This window comes from Ooceraea biroi, chromosome 1 (genome assembly GCF_003672135.1).
Source record: "Ooceraea biroi isolate clonal line C1 chromosome 1, Obir_v5.4, whole genome shotgun sequence".
In the NCBI taxonomy this organism is placed as follows: Eukaryota; Metazoa; Arthropoda; class Insecta; order Hymenoptera; family Formicidae; genus Ooceraea; species Ooceraea biroi.
The window spans coordinates 5176310-5193114 of record NC_039506.1 but is presented as its reverse complement, the minus strand read 5'-3'; the positions used below and the strand labels follow the sequence as shown (position 1 = coordinate 5193114).

The 16805-nt window shown below is 36.7% G+C and overlaps 2 protein-coding genes and 1 non-coding gene across 5 annotated transcripts in view; 2 read left to right on the top strand and 1 right to left on the bottom strand.

The window, feature by feature from the left end:
* The window catches only part of LOC105277888 (echinoderm microtubule-associated protein-like 2), a 33839-nt gene extending 27704 nt beyond the window's left edge, over positions 1-6135 (bottom strand). For 2 of the 3 annotated variants that reach the window (XM_020031184.2, XM_026967976.1), the window contains exon 1: positions 6007-6135. The gene's annotated coding sequence lies outside the window, so the exon portion shown is untranslated. The remainder of the gene's footprint in view (positions 1-6006) is intronic. The other variant, XM_011336589.3, reaches the window with a different exon arrangement.
* Positions 6136-9585: 3450 nt separating this feature from the next.
* Positions 9586-9667, top strand: Trnas-cga. Its single transcript has one exon. It is a non-coding gene; the product is annotated as a tRNA-Ser (tRNA).
* Positions 9668-10479: 812 nt separating this feature from the next.
* On the top strand, positions 10480-13877 carry LOC105277891 (MD-2-related lipid-recognition protein). Its single transcript, XM_011336593.3, has 4 exons — positions 10480-10633; positions 12833-12949; positions 13330-13499; positions 13698-13877. Exons 1-4 carry the CDS (start codon positions 10525-10527, stop codon positions 13779-13781), a joined length of 480 nt encoding a protein of 159 aa, XP_011334895.1. The 5' UTR covers positions 10480-10524; the 3' UTR covers positions 13782-13877.
* The last annotated feature ends 2928 nt before the right edge of the window (positions 13878-16805 follow it).

Sequence of the window (16805 nt, the reverse complement as noted above, 5' to 3'; positions counted from 1 at the left end):
TACGTATCAATCACTTATAATTTCAGTTATTCCGCGCTCAAAATTATGGTTATTCAACTTCTCGGCACGTGAACTGTGAATATTTAATCTTCCACTATGTGATTAATTTTCATTTACGTGTACTACAAAACAGTTAATGATTTTTATTAAACTTTTGCTACAAATCTCTGTAAAATAATTGTTAATAAAAATTCAATAAATCACATTTTTTTCTTTACATTTATAATTTATATTTGCCCGAAACTTTAGAAGCATTAACTTAAAGTTTTGAGCAAAACCCATGCTTCTTCCAAAACACTTCCAACGAAATGCTTCTGATTTGCATGCCAGATTGTCGTTTGTTTAGTTTATCAAAGGGTATTGAACGGATCAAGAAAGTCGCGGGTGTCGCGTAGGAAAGACTTTACGTGTCAATCCCGCACATGCAAACGCATACCTTGCATCGCGTTGCAGTTGATTGACCTCGATGTCCACCAAGCACACAGCAATGGCGGCAAGGTAGGTGTCTGCAGCTATCGAACTCGTGCAATTCGCGCGTAGGATCTAACTTTCTATGCCCTATCATGCTTCGCATGTCTTATTATCAACATAAATTAGCGTGTCACGTTGTCATTATATCTTGAGAATTGCAAAAGTGAACATTTTTGTGACATAGATTGTAGGGAGCATTTCACTATGGTGGATAATTAACTGTTGGAATCTTTATTAACGAATATTATAGTGACCTAGCGATTTCATTTAATGTTTATGTTTATTACAATCAGGAGAATTCTTTCTTAATTATCTACCATTTCACTAAATTGTCTACCGTTTACTAAACTTTATTATACAATACATTTCTACCTGTACAGTAGACGTTTCCACTTCAATATAAGGAGCAAGCATTGGAATGGCAAGTGTGACTCTCGTGCGCGGAATTTCCGTGGATATTTTGTTTCTGTTCGGGACCGAAGTCGGCTTAAAGGTGAACGGTGTTGTACAAGGGCGCAAGAATTTCTCAAGGAAGGAAATAAAAGCACAAAAGTGCTCGTTAATAGTCAGGGTCGAACATTAAGTTACAGCCACGTTCAGTTATATTTAGAAATGCGGTTGGGATATCAAGGAAACTCTGCCAAAAATCCCCCCCCTCTTCCTTTAGCATTCGTTGTATCATCTTTATTTCTTGGTCTTATTAAGCCCATCTACCATGCAGAACAAAGATACTATTTTGCTGTAACGTTATGAGCAGCCCAAGAAAAATATTAAAAAATATTAAATATTAAAAATATTAAAATAATTCGCTATTTTCTCTACTTTGTCAGTTTTTTCGCAGAGATAATTTGTGTAAAAAAATTCACTTTTTGACGCGCAAAGGAGCAGCACTTCTTGTTAATCCAATATTGTTCCCGCACAAATTCCAGCGAAACGCAAAGTCCGCTTTAACATTTCGGTCTTTCGCAAGGCCGCACCACGCCTAAAACGGTAATTAAGTGCCGCGGACTTTTGAGAGGATAGCAACCTTGACACTTATCGTAATCAGAGAATGAGCTTCGGCACGAGAATGCACCCTCGCGTTTTAAATTTCCCCTAAGGGCGATAAGGAAGCACGATACAACACCGCGATGCTCTGGCAACGTCCGCCGAGCTAATCGTGCGATCCCGTGGGAACCTGTGCACCCTATCCCGCAAAATAAATTCGTAGACAGCTCTTAAAGTCCGCCGTGCAACACCGCCGGAGAAACTGAATTCTTATCTCGAGCGTAGTCACGCCTGCGGCACTCTCACGCGTTTACGATTATCATATTTATTATTTACTTTTGTCGTATATATTCTGCCTTTTTTCGGTACGCGTAAACTATGCGATAAACTTTAACGGAGTGACGTTTATGCATAAATGCAAGATGTGCCAAGATATGCAGCGCTGTCATAAGCAGCCATCTGATTAAAATGGAGAACCGAACGGACAATGGAAATTTATCTCTTTATACTAAAGAGATCTATTTAACGTGTTCTTTTTTGTACGTGTTCAATGCGTACGGATTATGCGTAGGAAACCGAGGAGACCTGCGTTACCTCAAACACACTGCCAAAAGGCAGTAAACAGAGAGGGTCGCTGAAGCGATCGGACATGACCCAAAGGAATAAAAAAGGAAAGCAAACCGAAGAATTTTGAAATTCTAATGGGCAACGTGACTTCAAGGGAGAGGAAGTTTCTTAGAAAAGGACTCTCTACTTTTCCAAAAATTCCTAGAAGTACCCTTTACAATAAATAGTCACTGAGGATTAGGAATGCTTTATGTCATTGACATGAATGGCCTTCGACCATATTCTTTTCCAGTAAATCGATCTACCGACGCGTTTTGTATGGATTGTGCGAATCTGCAAAATACAATAACTTAAAAAGGAGACGATATTTCATGCCACAATAATTTCGTACAATAATTTTCTACGTAGCGGGCTGCTATTAACATTGGCGTTTTATCAAAGTGAATTGGAAGTGCTAATTGTTTAAAATAGCATAAAGAATGTATATTGCGCCGCTCAGAATTGCCACTATTGATATAAGCAGTATATTTCGCAAGGTGGGACTTCACTGTGCCTCTGAATCGACTTCTTAAGCATCACAAATATGTCACCGGTGTTGTCACGTAACTCGCGCATTTGAGTACCATTTTGCTCGCGTGGGTGATACCGAACGAGGATGTTCCTGGTGATTCCGAGGTCCGCAGACTATAATTAGTCGTTTCGCTCGTCGCGTGTTATCGCGCGCGCGGATAATCAGCTGCGATTGCGTCGCGTACGCGATGACGAGGCTGCTATTTCGGTCGCGCGTCGATAACGATAACCGTGGCTTTCCGCGGAGATGGAGAACGACGAAGCGCAAAATTATCTTTTTCGTCGGCACCGTTACGTTCCGCTTCTGCTTTGCGTCGCCGAGCGTTATGGGAGTACCACTCTCTACGCGTCACGACTAGACAATGGCGAGAGAAATTACACTGGTGAATGTCGTGAGAAACCCGGTGAGCGCCCGTTGGCTCATTGTCAGAACAGGTCGTGTAATTGGCGGCGTACTCCGTGCTCGAGATCTTCGGCCGCCTCATCCCGCGCCAAATGCGAACGGCCGATCGTGCGCCGCGCGAGTTCCGAAGCGGAAACGCGCGCGCACATCCGCAAGTCTTTTTCTTGTTCATGTAACTTTGGACGATTGGAGAGCGCCAAAATAATACTGTTACTTATACCGTTTTACATACGGATCGTGTTACGGTAATTACATTTCTGTGTGCGTGATTGTATGCAATAAGAAACTGAGACTGTAGTTATGTAGACTATTTTATGGAATTAATCGGTTAATTACTGAATATCTACGTGCGCATACATCTTTTGATATAAATAAGCATTATTAAAATAAAACGCCGTGAAATATATTTGTGATAATAAACATAGTCGTCACTGGCAGTGACGTTGTCACAGTTTTAGAAAGTTAAGATTGTATCATGTTATAATTAATTATTGAAAAAATTTTACTTTAAAAAATGTACTTTATGTGTGTTTATAGTTCAGGCGTCTATTTTATGCAAAAAGGGTTTGCCTTTATACTGTGTATCGGAATATTGACGGAATGATTATTGAAGGGAAGCTATTGTTCCTCGTAAAGTGTTTCGAAACGCTCGCGTGAGCAGCTAACTTTTCCCTTCGCGATCTTATCGAGTTATCGCGTCGACGATTTGTAGCAATTTTAAAACTGCATTCCGTGCGAAATTCTATTAATCAGTCTCGCGTGAAAAAGAATATGCGACATGCGCAAAATATATCAATATACAGGGTGAGGCACCTAAGACAGGCCATCTGAATATCTCGGTTGTTATTGGTGATAGAAAAAAATGTGTCAGACCAAACTTGCATGGTTTCGAGGGACACATAATTTGTTCTAAATAGTTTTTTATTAGGTGGACGCGTAGAAGTCATATGAAGGTCAACTTCGTTTTTTTAAATGGTATATGTTTTTTTACGTACCATCTAGTAGAGCGTTTGAAGATGCGCACATTGATCTACGAGTCAAAATCATTCAAGGTCACTGAAGGCTAAAATTTCTAAGTGCTAGAACTTTTTCATTTCTGAGTTTACGGTATTTTCAATAGCAGAGAACTCTAGGGAATATAAAAAATAATGATATCAACAACTCAGAACTTCTTGGAAAAGAAAAAATTTCTAACGGCTAGAACTTTTTCATTTCTGAATTTACGGTATTTTCAATAGTAGGGAACTCTAGGCAATATAAAAAATAATGAACAACTCAGAACTCCTCGGAAAAAGAAAAAATTTCTAGGGGTAGAACTTTTTCATTTCTGAGTTTACAGTATTTTCAATAGCAGAGAACTCTAGGCAATATAAAAAATATAGATATCAACAACTCAGAGCTTCTCGGAAAAGAAAATATTTCTAAGGGCTAGAACTTTTTCATTTCTGAATTTACGGTATTTTCAATAGCAGAGAACTCTAGGCAATATAAAGTAAATTATTTTCCCTTGTAGTTGGCCTTCAGTGACCTTGAATGATTTTGACCCGTAGATCAATGTGCGCATCTTCAAACGCTCTACTAGATTCATGTGACCTCTACGCGTCTACCTAATAAAAAACTATTTAGAACAAATTATGTGTCCCTCGAAACCATGCAAGTTTGGTCTGACACATTGTTTTCTATCACCAATAACAGCCGAGATATTCAGGTGGTCTGTTTTAGGTGCCTCGCCCTGTATAATATCGGAGATACTCGCTTATAAATGATTTAAGTACGTGAATGCTTCTTCATGTGCTAATTATATAGAAAATATAATTTTAATATAATTTGTTTGAATTTATTTGTATAACATAATTATATAAAATAAATCAGAAAATAAATAATTTATATTTTCTAGAAGCAAAATTTTGTTTGTCTTTTAGAAAGTTGATTCAGATATACTTAACAGATATTATATCTATTTTATAGATATCTCTTTGAATATATATATTCTATCACATCTTAACGTTTATTCCCTGATAATGAGTGATTAATATCAACAAAAAGTCATTTTGTTAAAAAGTTAAAATGTTTTTTATCGACCTACGCGATCTATTTCTTCCCTACGATCAAAAGCGCTGCCGACACATTATCTGTAATTATCTGTGTACGTGATATTACTATAATTTCAAGATAGAGCTTTCTGTCAAGTGCGGAGGAAACGCTGTATCTTTAAATAAGTGTGACTAAATGTGTTTGGATTCCTTGATTCCTCCAGCCAATTTATAATCAAGATTGACAGATAATTGCATATATGGAATGCATTAAAAATTATACACTTCTGAGTTATAAATTGTCTGAATGCAAAGAACACTCTTTCAGAGTGTATAGTTTACATTCTTCTCAACAAACATTTAATTTATAACCACTCACAATTTATTTATTAGAAAGATTTAAAGAAAGATATTACAGTTAAAGCCTGATCGAATTTTCACTGAAGAAGATTTAGAATATCAATTTTACGTTTGTTATTGAAAGTAAGCATATCTATTATTCAGAGACGTAATAATTGCCTAACGTTTAAGTAATCTCAAAATTGTAAAAAATGAAAATAATTAAAATTATTTAATAAAATAACCAACGATTAAAATATCGTATTCCGTCATGCGTGTCACTTAAATTTTCGCCAGAGAGAGGTCAGCTCCAAATTCGTCAAGGAACTTGTCACTAAGAGAAAGTGCGCGCGCAATGCGTTCTCCATATGTGCACCACACTATTGAACAAACGAATCGTTTTCAAGCGTAAACTGATCGCGAAACAGGAATGTGACCCCGAGGCCGACTCATTCGATATTTCCCTCATGGCAGACACAAATCCTCTTCGCAATCCCGTTTTTCGAACGATGAACGCTCCGATCCGTCGTCGCGCGAGCGGACCCGCGCGCGACCATCGATTTTCTTCGCTTGTCGCGAAAATGTACGCGCGAGCGTAATGCTACGCAAAAATCACCGTCGCCGTTCTCTACATACCTGGCTGCAATCGCGAGATTCCGCGAGAGGTCGAGGGTATCACCTCGCCTCCACGGGATGACGTCGACGAGGTTCTCCTGGCCGGCAGCAACCCGCGCGAGGATGTTTCCGCGAGGTATTTGCATACAATTCCGGAACGGGGGCCGACGACGGTTCAGGAATCCGCGGAAAGCGGCCGACCGGTTAGTTTCCCCGCCTGCCGTCCCTCTTGCTTTGCCGCGGTCGCCCGTCGCGTTCCTTCAGGTCGAGGACCAGGCTCCAAGGGTTCCCTTCCTTTCTTCCGTCCCTTCCGGTCCCTGCAGCTGCCGCGGTTCCTTCCTTCGGGTGTCGAACATAGAGGTCCCCGGACGTGGGTCCACCGGATGTCGGCGAACTCGTCCTCGCGCGCGAGAGTCGCCGAACGACAGAGGGACTCCTAGAGAGCGAAAAACCGTCACTTCGTCGGCAATGCCGGGCGAAAGGTGCCGCACGGTCGAGAACCCAGCAAGTACTGCTGAGGCCAACAGGTGAGCCATGCCAGCGGTTTACGGCCAGTGGCGTATCACGCTGGTATCCTGCCGAGGGCAACAGGTGTGATGTCGTGGAGCAACATCAGGAGCGTAAGCTGCCGACGCGTTTGCCTGCCTGCTGCCTCCGATCAGATTAATAATCCCGAGGTAGGAAAACCGCTAACGTGCGGAGACTGCATCTCATGAACACCTTCTGAACAGAAGATCGCATGTCCGAAGGTTTATCACTCTCAAGGCGAAAGGTCCATGGGAGAGCTACATCCTGGGTGCACACCTGGAATTAATTAAAAATGATAGATAAATATAGGTGCGTTGAGAAGGTGTCTGCAGTTGATGCATGCGAGGTGATATCAATCGTCGATTAATGCGTTGTTTTCGAGTAGTTGTTCCGCGGAGTTTCGGTTATTTAACGATGTTTGTGAGTCGGTATCAGAAAACAGGTTCATTGTCGTCACCGACAGATATTATTTATATTTTTTGTCAATCTGAATTGCAAATATCTAAATCGTGTTTCGAAATATAGTATTCCTTGACGATATTCACCGCAAGAAATTACGTAAGAGATTAGTAATAAGCATCATGTTAAAAGAAGCTATAAAATTAGTTTGTAACGATTGGCAGCAATTTATAAGCTCAAACAGCTTTACACTAAGAATCAATATAATTGCATTCAGATGTTTGTAAAATCTCAGATATCTTATTATTATCGGTGAAACTTATGAAACATGCGGTAACTTTTTCTGCAAATGACAAACTTACTATTCTTTACTTTAATTAAAATTAATACTAGAATATTGCAGAGATATAATTTTACTTTTAAATAAGTAAAACCTTTAAAAAGATAAAGAATAATAATATCTTCGATATAAAATTCTCTTTTATTAAAATTATATACAAATAAAATTTAATCGTGACATGAAATCATGCAACTATATTTACAATATGAAAGATTGGCAAGTCTGTATGAATAAACTATTGAACAATGTGCATAAAGGATAGTAATATTGAAAAGTAGTTCAAGAATATTTAATGAAATAAAACGCAATAATTGGAATTCCTGCTACAACAATCCTAAATTAAGCTATAGAGCTTTAGGGAAGAAAACCGGTTCTCGCCGAATCCGGAAGAGACATATGTCGAACAAATGTTCCCGGATAATTCACTGACGCTCCGTCGGTTCTCATAAATATCGACGATCGTGGTTTCCGACACGAAGCCTCTGCATCCGCATTTCTACACGATGCGCACAGTTAATATTTATTCGCGCGGCAAATGGGCAACGAGATTTGTTTGTTGCATTCCTCGTCAAATAACACCACGTAGATTTCAGAAACAATAAAGCAAGCTAGGAAGAAGCTAGAAACAACGTCGGAAACCAAGTCCACTTTTACATTAAAATTTTTTAAAGAAACTTATAAAATGTCGATCCGACGAAGATTCCTGAGTCAATTTTGCAATAAACGAAATCGCCCAATCATATCGAATATGGGTCACATTCGAGCACCTAACGCAACCACTTCCTTTAGCGGCTTTCCTCCTCATGCGAAGTAAAAGTGCCCGCAGAAGAGCATGCCGCGTGCCGTTTCTGCGCAACCTTCTCATTCAAACTGTCCAGTCGATTTTGCATTCCGAAAGTGCTTCGGGATCGCATCCTTGGAGCTGGAGCTTTATATCTCTCGAGTGAATCCTCCGAACCCGCCTACGTCTCTTGTATAATTTTCAGAAGACGTATCTATTTCTTGCGGTGATTATAACGCCGCATGACATAATCGAAATACGAAGAAACCATCGCTTTGTAGGCGTGGAAACAGAACTTCCTGGTATATATGGCACGATGCTAATTTTTTAGAGACTTTCGCAATTTTTAATGGAAAAAGAGTTTTGAGATATTGCGATATGTTTGTGAGAATATTAAAATATATTTTTTCTTTGCTAGCTTAAATGCACATCTTACGATATTCTGAATTTAACTTACAGTCTTATTTTTTCGATTACGATAATAATTTAAATTTTATTCGCATTTCTATATCAGTGAATATTTATGAATTTTATATTGTCAATTGCAACGTGAAAAATACGCCAAGTAATATTTAAAAGTATGATTTATTTTAATGTAAATACATATTCTTTAAATTCTTATGTCACATTAATGCAGCCATATCAAATCGGGCTTATTTTATATCTTTTTATGTCATACTTAATATACATAGCGCTGATGCAATATATTATATATATAATTCTGAATCATGTCGATATAGAGATATTTGCCACTGTATATATTGTCAGTTATTGCATTATCGCAAGAAACCTATTTTTTGTTTTTCCTTTTTATTAACTATTATAAAGATATAAAATATTTGTAATGCACAAGATATGTTAGTAAAGCTTAAACATTTAAAATTTAAACGATAAAGTATACAATTAAAATCAGAAGAACATTGTCTCTTTTACTTAAAACATTATAAGTTGTGCAGTTAAAATATAATTTTTAATTGTAGAATTGTATATATTTTAATTTACTATCATTTCTTTAAAATTTATACAGTGAATACATTTTGTCTTACCAGTAGAGTCGAGGAATTGTGCCATTCGTTAGCAGCTAGTCGACAGAGATGCCGCCATGTTACAGAATCTACTGCAATACATTATTGAATTTTTATATAAAGTCACATACACACATATATGCAATCAAAATCCATTTTTTAAACAAGAAAACCGAAAAAAAGTAAATATAATAGAATTATTAATTACAATTGACACAAATTTCTTAGTTTAAATTTTACAATAAAATAATATTCACTCTATTTTTATATAATAATATCTACACTTTACGTTTATAAGTAGACATTGTCAATCTTACATCTTGCTTACGTCATACCTGTCTATATACATTGTTACAATCTGCTTCTTCATTATAATTTAATATAACATATTCTTTATATTATTATTAAGCATATATATTTCTTATGCATAATATTAAATTTATATCTTTTTTATGGCAATTTAATCTTGTTAAGATGATTGATGCACTGCACTATATGTACGATAATACATAGAGTACCCATCAATAGCTGCGGTGTCCGAGTGGTTAAGGAGTTGGACTCGAAATCCAATGGGCTTTGCCCGCACAGGTTCGAATCCTGTCCGCAGCGTTCTTTTTTTCAATTAAACTAAAAAGGTTTTTAATCTCTCTTATATAAAAATTGAAAAAATAAAAGTAATGAAATTGTAATACAATGTGAATTTTCAATTAATTTTAGGTTTCATTACTGTTGCTTGATTTTATAATAAGAGATATAAATGTAACGGGTCAGAGAGCTCGATCGATGCTCTGACCCGTTGCACAACTAGAGAGAGTTCAAACTTTATAGTTTGTTATATCAAAAAAATCACAAAAAATCGTTATTTCTTTGAATTGCCAATAATTCCTTACTTTGCAACTAAAAATTACAAAAATGTATTTGTACACGCTTATAAGAAGAAGCAAAATACTTGTAACAATTAAAATTGATCTTTTCGTTCAGTATCTGCCATTTAAAAAAAACACGAAACATTTTAAGATATAGAAAATAAATATAGCATCTTACGTGAGGGATCACGTGTGCAAACAACTCAATATCAGTTATCAGTTATCGTATACAAAATACACATGCAATCAGATACTCTAGAGTCACATAATTTTTATCTACAACCAAGAACGCGGACCATATAGTACGTAACATATCAAAATTTGTTTTCTTTCCTGATATCCCCGGATGCGGAGGATTATCAGAAGATCTATCCTCTCGTCGTTGACGAGACGCAGCTACGTATGAAGCGATTTCTCGGAGAAGACATAGCCGTTTCCTGCGTATAGGTTTCTCCGTCAGATAAAGACGCTATCTCAATTGACCTATGGCCCCACCACCCGCCCCCGATTCTCGAGTCTACCGCCAGGCATCTACCGCGAAGCATGGATTGACCCTCGCGTCCAGCTTTCTTTCATTCTGTTACGAACCATCCGTTGAAGATGAACCGAAACAGCGCTCTTGCCACTGCCGCCATCCTCCTGGTCCTGGCTCTGTCCACGGTGTACGCGGAAGTTGTACACTCGTCGTCATGTCCCGCATCGACAAAGAGTGAGTATCCTCTCTGCACGATTGCGAGATCACTAATTAACGGTACGAGCGACGAAAGGGATCTTGCTCGGAGGATCTAGCAGAGTCCGTAATAGCGCCGGAAGTGACTGCACGTTTCTCGCTGGTGACACCATTGGCGACTCCTTGCTCGCGATCAATGGTCGTAATCAATGAGAATCACGAAAAAGTCACATAAAATTCTCGTCGGGTGGTGGTTGCGATTGGCCGTATCGTGTGTTTCTGCCGGAGAATGATAAATATCGATACGATCGCGATGGACCAACCGCGTGCGAGTTGAAAAAAGACGAACACATTGGAATCTGAAAAATAACAGTTATATTAATAAATTATATTGATAATAAATGAAAGAGAAATATTTAATTGGGAGATGAATATTTCTCAGTACTTGAACGTTGGAATTTAAAAAATTAACTGACTAAGGCATAATATATCTTTTTTGCAGACAGTATTTAAAATTTTCGTATACAAAATAGGATGAATAATTTATTATCATGTTTTTAGGTTAAAATGTATTCTCTTTATCAAAATTTACTAGATATTATTGCAGGAAGCATAATTGTCTTAAACCATAAACAATTTACAAATTGCATGGCTAGCAAACAAGGAAGAAAGAAGCACGAAGATTGAAGCAAGTGTCCGTTTCTAAGCTAACAAAGGAAAGATTAAAATAGCATTGCTCCAATCTTAGTCTTTCTCTCTCACTTACCATCCACGTGCATTGGAATGTAAGTCCATGGACCTTCCAATAGAGCATATTCCAAGATTGCAACCTAAATAATCAAAACAGAATTCTTGACTATTTCTTCCCTATATTAAATAAGTGATAGTGTTCTTAATTTCATAAAAAATGGATTTTGAATTAAATTATCGAAGAATGAGAATGTCATCGACACAATAGTTTAATACGCATTGAAAACTCTCAAAAGCACGCGATAAGCTGCTCGAGGTTTATTAAATTCCTTTTTAAGAACTTTTCCTCTCGCTTATTGTTCGGGTAATAATAAATATCGGGTAATAATAGCACAGAGATACATATATTTTAAACTTGCCTCAGATAATGAATAAATGGTAATGAAGATAAATGGCAATGACACATTCGTGATAATAAAGCAATATTTAACTGGAATTTACATACGGAAAGTGGAACGAAGAATCAGTATTGAACAAAAAACTAAGGAAAATGTTATCGCTACATAAACAAGAAATTCCAAGCAGAGCTAAATGTCGCGCAACAAAATTCCTCGATAAGCGCTCGATACGGACGAGAATTATTGCGGATGAGAGCGTTTTTGTTGAAAGCGCATTTATTACCCGCGAAAAAGAGAAGACGAGCTAATTACTTTTTTTGAATAATACTTCGAGATATCCGCGAAAATCACTGAAGCGATGAAGCTGTAACGTTACACCCGTCATGATATGGTTCAATATATTATACGCATATTTATCGAGTATTTGCGAAAGTTTCCTGCCGTAAAGTATCTCATAACCGAGTCATCCGTGGAAAAAGAACTGAATAAGGACACGGTACGAGATTTAATAAGGAAATGAGAAAAAAGATCTGGACGAGAAAACGGTTCACTTAAACGGGAATTTCGCTATAGCACAGCTTTGAACTAGTTTGCGAAATTGATCTGCGGAAATGCGTCGTGTATAACACATATCGTGTTGCTACTTACGTACTTCTCTTTTTCTTAAAGTTATCTCGATTTTTAGTAGAATGCATTTTCCTAGAACGAGATGTAAATACGCATTTAATTTTTTAAAAAGACATGTATTCACTGTTATTCATAGTGACAAAACATAAATAAGTGACGCAAGCAAATGTTTTCTTTCTACACAGCATTGAGCAAATGTATTTGTAAGCAACATTATCTTTAATAAGATTTTATTAGTCTCCACTTAATTAAAATCTAATTAATTAAAAAATACATATATATAAATAAAAATGTTAAATAATATATTATATAATACTCTTATATAATACTTGTATATATCCTTTTTATTAATTATTGCTTTTTTATTAATTATTTCAATGCGATCGTTCACGAGCTTTAATAATGTTCACAAATGTTTTAATATTGTTTATTTATGAATGATGAGTTAGATACGAAAATTTCAAAGTACAACTTACATGCATAAAGATTCTTTATAAAATCTTGTTAACTTTATATTTTTCAGCTGTGAATTGCACCATACATGAAGTACGGGTGGATCCATGCCGAGAAGCTGCGGAAAATAAACCTTGCTTGTTGAAGAGAGGTCACGTTGCCAGCATTAGTTTCGACTACACTGCCCGTAGGTATTTCAACACTCCTGCATGTGCGACTTATCAGAAAAAAATAATATCATAAATTCTAATAAATGCAGAAAAAGGCATCTAGTTACACTTAGAGTCAAAGCACTTACTTATTATAAGTACAAATTGCGGTTGCGGAGAATATCAATAACTTTATCTTAATCTTTAAACCAAAAAGTATTTTTTTACTTAAATAAATAAATTTTACTTTAGAAAACACTACTGCTTCGAAAAATAGTTCCATTATTCTCATTTTTATGAAACCTGTAATATATAAGTGCTCGCACGCATACTATACTTATATTAAAAGTATATAATAAAAATATAATTAAAAGTATATAATATATAACATATTAATGGCATATGTCATATATTTCAGAGTTCACTGGTAACACATTATCTAGCAGGGCATACTGGGCCTCCGAAATCGCAGATTTGCCATTCCTAGGCATGCCGCTTGATGCTTGCTCTTCCACCGTTTGCCCGACTGTACCTGGTGAAAGACAAACGTACACGGTGAATTTGCCGATCTCGAAGAAATTCCCCGCGGTGAGTTATTTCTTCTGCCTTTTGATCCTTCTACAAATTTCTACAATTCCATTTCTTAAATATTACTTACATATGCAAAAAGATAAAGGAACATATAATTTTATTATAATTCTAAGAAAAATACTGTGCACTAAACATTATTTGTGTAGAACAGCTTAAAATATTATCTAAAATTTTCTTTCCTTTTTTATATTACAGCGAACATACGACCTGAAATGGAAGTTATGGAACGAGCAAGACGAAGGGTGCTGTTTCATGTTCCCGATTAAATTGCAGAAGTGAAACTGTTGTTCTTAAATCCAACGTATTGTTCTTCACTGACTATAATTCACCGATCAATAATAATTTAGACAAATAAACGATATATCATATCAACAATGATGTCTTCTTTACTCTCTTCATCTTATATTAAATAAATTCTTATCAGTTAATAATTACTAAACTTTTTAAATAAATATATGACATTAGAATTAACTAATGATTCATAAATACATGAAAAAGCACTATGTGTCATTAAGTTTTGAATTTGAAAAAATTAGGTCAAATGATTACGTCATTGAGTATATAAATCTTATGTATACTTACAATTTAGCTGCATTTATTGCATACAATAGTTTATTAATATTTTCATCCACTTAACTATTATATGAATTTATAACAATTATTATAAAATATACACCGTAGTAAGTTATATAACGCACTGATGAAAAACAAACTAATGAAGTATCGTGACTATATAATTTGGCCTACATCATTCTCCCAAAGCATTCTCGGTAGACAAATGTGAGAGTTCGATTCATCCAAGTACAATGACATACAAAGGCATGGTAAAGGCATGGTAAAGGCATGGTAAAGGCATGGTAAAGGCATGGCATGGCCTCAGATGGCCAGTCAAAGACGAGACCGCTAGAAAAATAATTGGCCACAATTGTTAAATTGTGCATTTCCTGATAAAAGTGGCCGGAAGACGGTCTCGCCGTCGATTCTGTCGAAATTTACAATAGACACCAATCGTCGATGACGTGTAACCTCGTTCGGCTTACAATTCTTCTGGAATGCCTTGCATTTGACCCTTTCTCAAATCGATAAAAGAAAAAAGAATGTAGGTCTTACGTCAGATTTAATTAAAGCGCCATTTTCCATCAATTTTCGATTATATTTATCGATCAAACTTTTACTCGTTTATATTCGCTCAATGTTAATTAAACAATCATCTCTTTGATCATTTATTTTAATATATGTAAGTTTAGTCGTCATGATTAAAGAATCTGTTACATCTATTCAATTCTATTCGTCCTCATGTGATTACATTTACGCACGGCGCCTGCGATAATTAGATTCGTAGCTTGTGGAGGCTTCAATTGGCGTACGCAAGCAGCTAAGAGTCTAATCGAAATAGTAGCCTAAGAACATGAAACATGATACCAATGGTGCTTTTATCTTTACTATTCGATTATAAAATAATTATTAATAGATTATACATTTTATTTTAGTATGATAAATTTTAAAAATCATTTCCTACTTTTTGAATTTTCAAGTTAAAAATCTATTATACAAATTAAATATATCATACAATTAAGAGAAATTAATCTGATCAGAGTCGGTTATTCAGAAATTGTATTAATATCCCTCACTTGCTTACACATTGAAGGAAGTTCTCACGCTTTAAAACGAGTCTCGACGTGGGAGTATTACATTTACAGCAATATGAGAAATATTGCCGAAATTTCACTGAATTCGTGTCATCATCCACTTTCATGGATCCGGCCGTCGAGGCGTTTCCGTCGTAACAGAAATTGAGCAGTTAACGCGACGTTTAACACGGCGATTAGCAACCATCATCCGACGCGCGCGCAATTTCCGATAATTAAAAGCTGCCTGCTGCGTGTATGGAGGAGGCACTTCCGGCCGTCGTTACGATCGATCGAGGATAACCGTAAACAAAGTACATAATTATTGTATGGAGCGCCGATTACCGGTACGGTTCGTCCCAGCGCAGAGTAAGTCCCGAGGTCAGAGGCCATAATAACAGATCACTTGGTCGACTGGTACGCCATACGTTGTAACAGTTAATGCGCAATTATTCAATTGAACAAGTCGGTTGATTCACGAAGGAACTGGCCGCGGCAGAAAGTTCAGAAAACGCGTCGCGTAAGTGCCGCCGAATTCTGCTGGCAAACAAGAGAGTGCTTCCGTCAGGGAAAATTTATTATATCGCCGATAAATTCTGATTGCCGCGATGTGCAAGTATTGAATATAGTATAAGTATTGAATAATGAACACAGCGTGGCAAGCTGCTTAACGTCGAGCTACCGCGATGAACTTCAGTTACGATAAGCTTATTGCTGTAAAATGAATCCTGGAAGAACATTATTTGCAATTGTTTATTAAATACAAGATTTAACAAAACATAATAATAATTATTATAATATTAATAATAGTACAAATATTAAAAATACAAATAATAATATTAATAATATAATAATAGAAACAATTACAGGACTAAGTAACTGTACAATGCTTAACATCAGACAGAGAAGAAAGTGGAAACCGAGATAGAGACACGTAGCACCAGCTGGATACTTTGTGTACCATTCTTAGAATATTGATCGGGTATAATTGCTGGAAGTACAATGCGCGTAAATTAAATTTATGAGACAACAATACATTAATAATACACGTTATCCGTTAATGTAACTCTAATGTCTACAGTCTACATATTCTCCAATGGGAATACAAAAGTGCTATTATTCGAGTACCAAAGTGGCGTATCCTCTTGTTCGTGCGATCCGCGATCACAAGCAGTGATTGTCGTTGTCGTTGTCGCGACAAGGGAACAGGTATCGATTCTTTGGTATCGATGTCACCCGGCGCATGCTGTCACGCGACCGAAATTTAGATTAATAAAAGTACAAAGCGAGCGGGACTACGTCGGAAAGAGCATTACATTTGATTGTTCCGTGCAACTGACCTATTTCAAGAGAAGCAAAATGTTTTAAGCATAATGCAAGACGGAAGGTCTCGGCCACACCACTTCGACGACGTCCGTACGTCTCTTTGGCAAACACACCTTTGCGATTCGTTGTTCCCAGCGCGTGCGGCTCTTTGCGAGCCTGGTTGTCGATTATCATTATCAGCGCCACGAATTATCGCCCATGGTAGAGTCGCATCTTTGACGTTCGGTCCGCGCGCATACTCTAAATCTACATAGTAATCTTATTGCTTAACAAATTGATATGCTGGCGAAAGGAGCAATCAAAATTCTCGCGGCAGAGTCATCTTTGTAATTTCTACTTTGCTATAAAT

Excerpts from the sequence above, each read along its gene's own strand:
- LOC105277891 (XM_011336593.3), top strand. The coding sequence starts at position 10,525 with ATGAACCGAAACAGCGCTCTTGCCACTGCCGCCATCCTCCTGGTCCTG. Across the intron at positions 10,634-12,832 it reads ATGTCCCGCATCGACAAAGA|CTGTGAATTGCACCATACAT; the intron begins GTGAGTATCCTC and ends TATATTTTTCAG. Across the intron at positions 12,950-13,329 it reads TAGTTTCGACTACACTGCCC|AGTTCACTGGTAACACATTA; the intron begins GTAGGTATTTCA and ends CATATATTTCAG.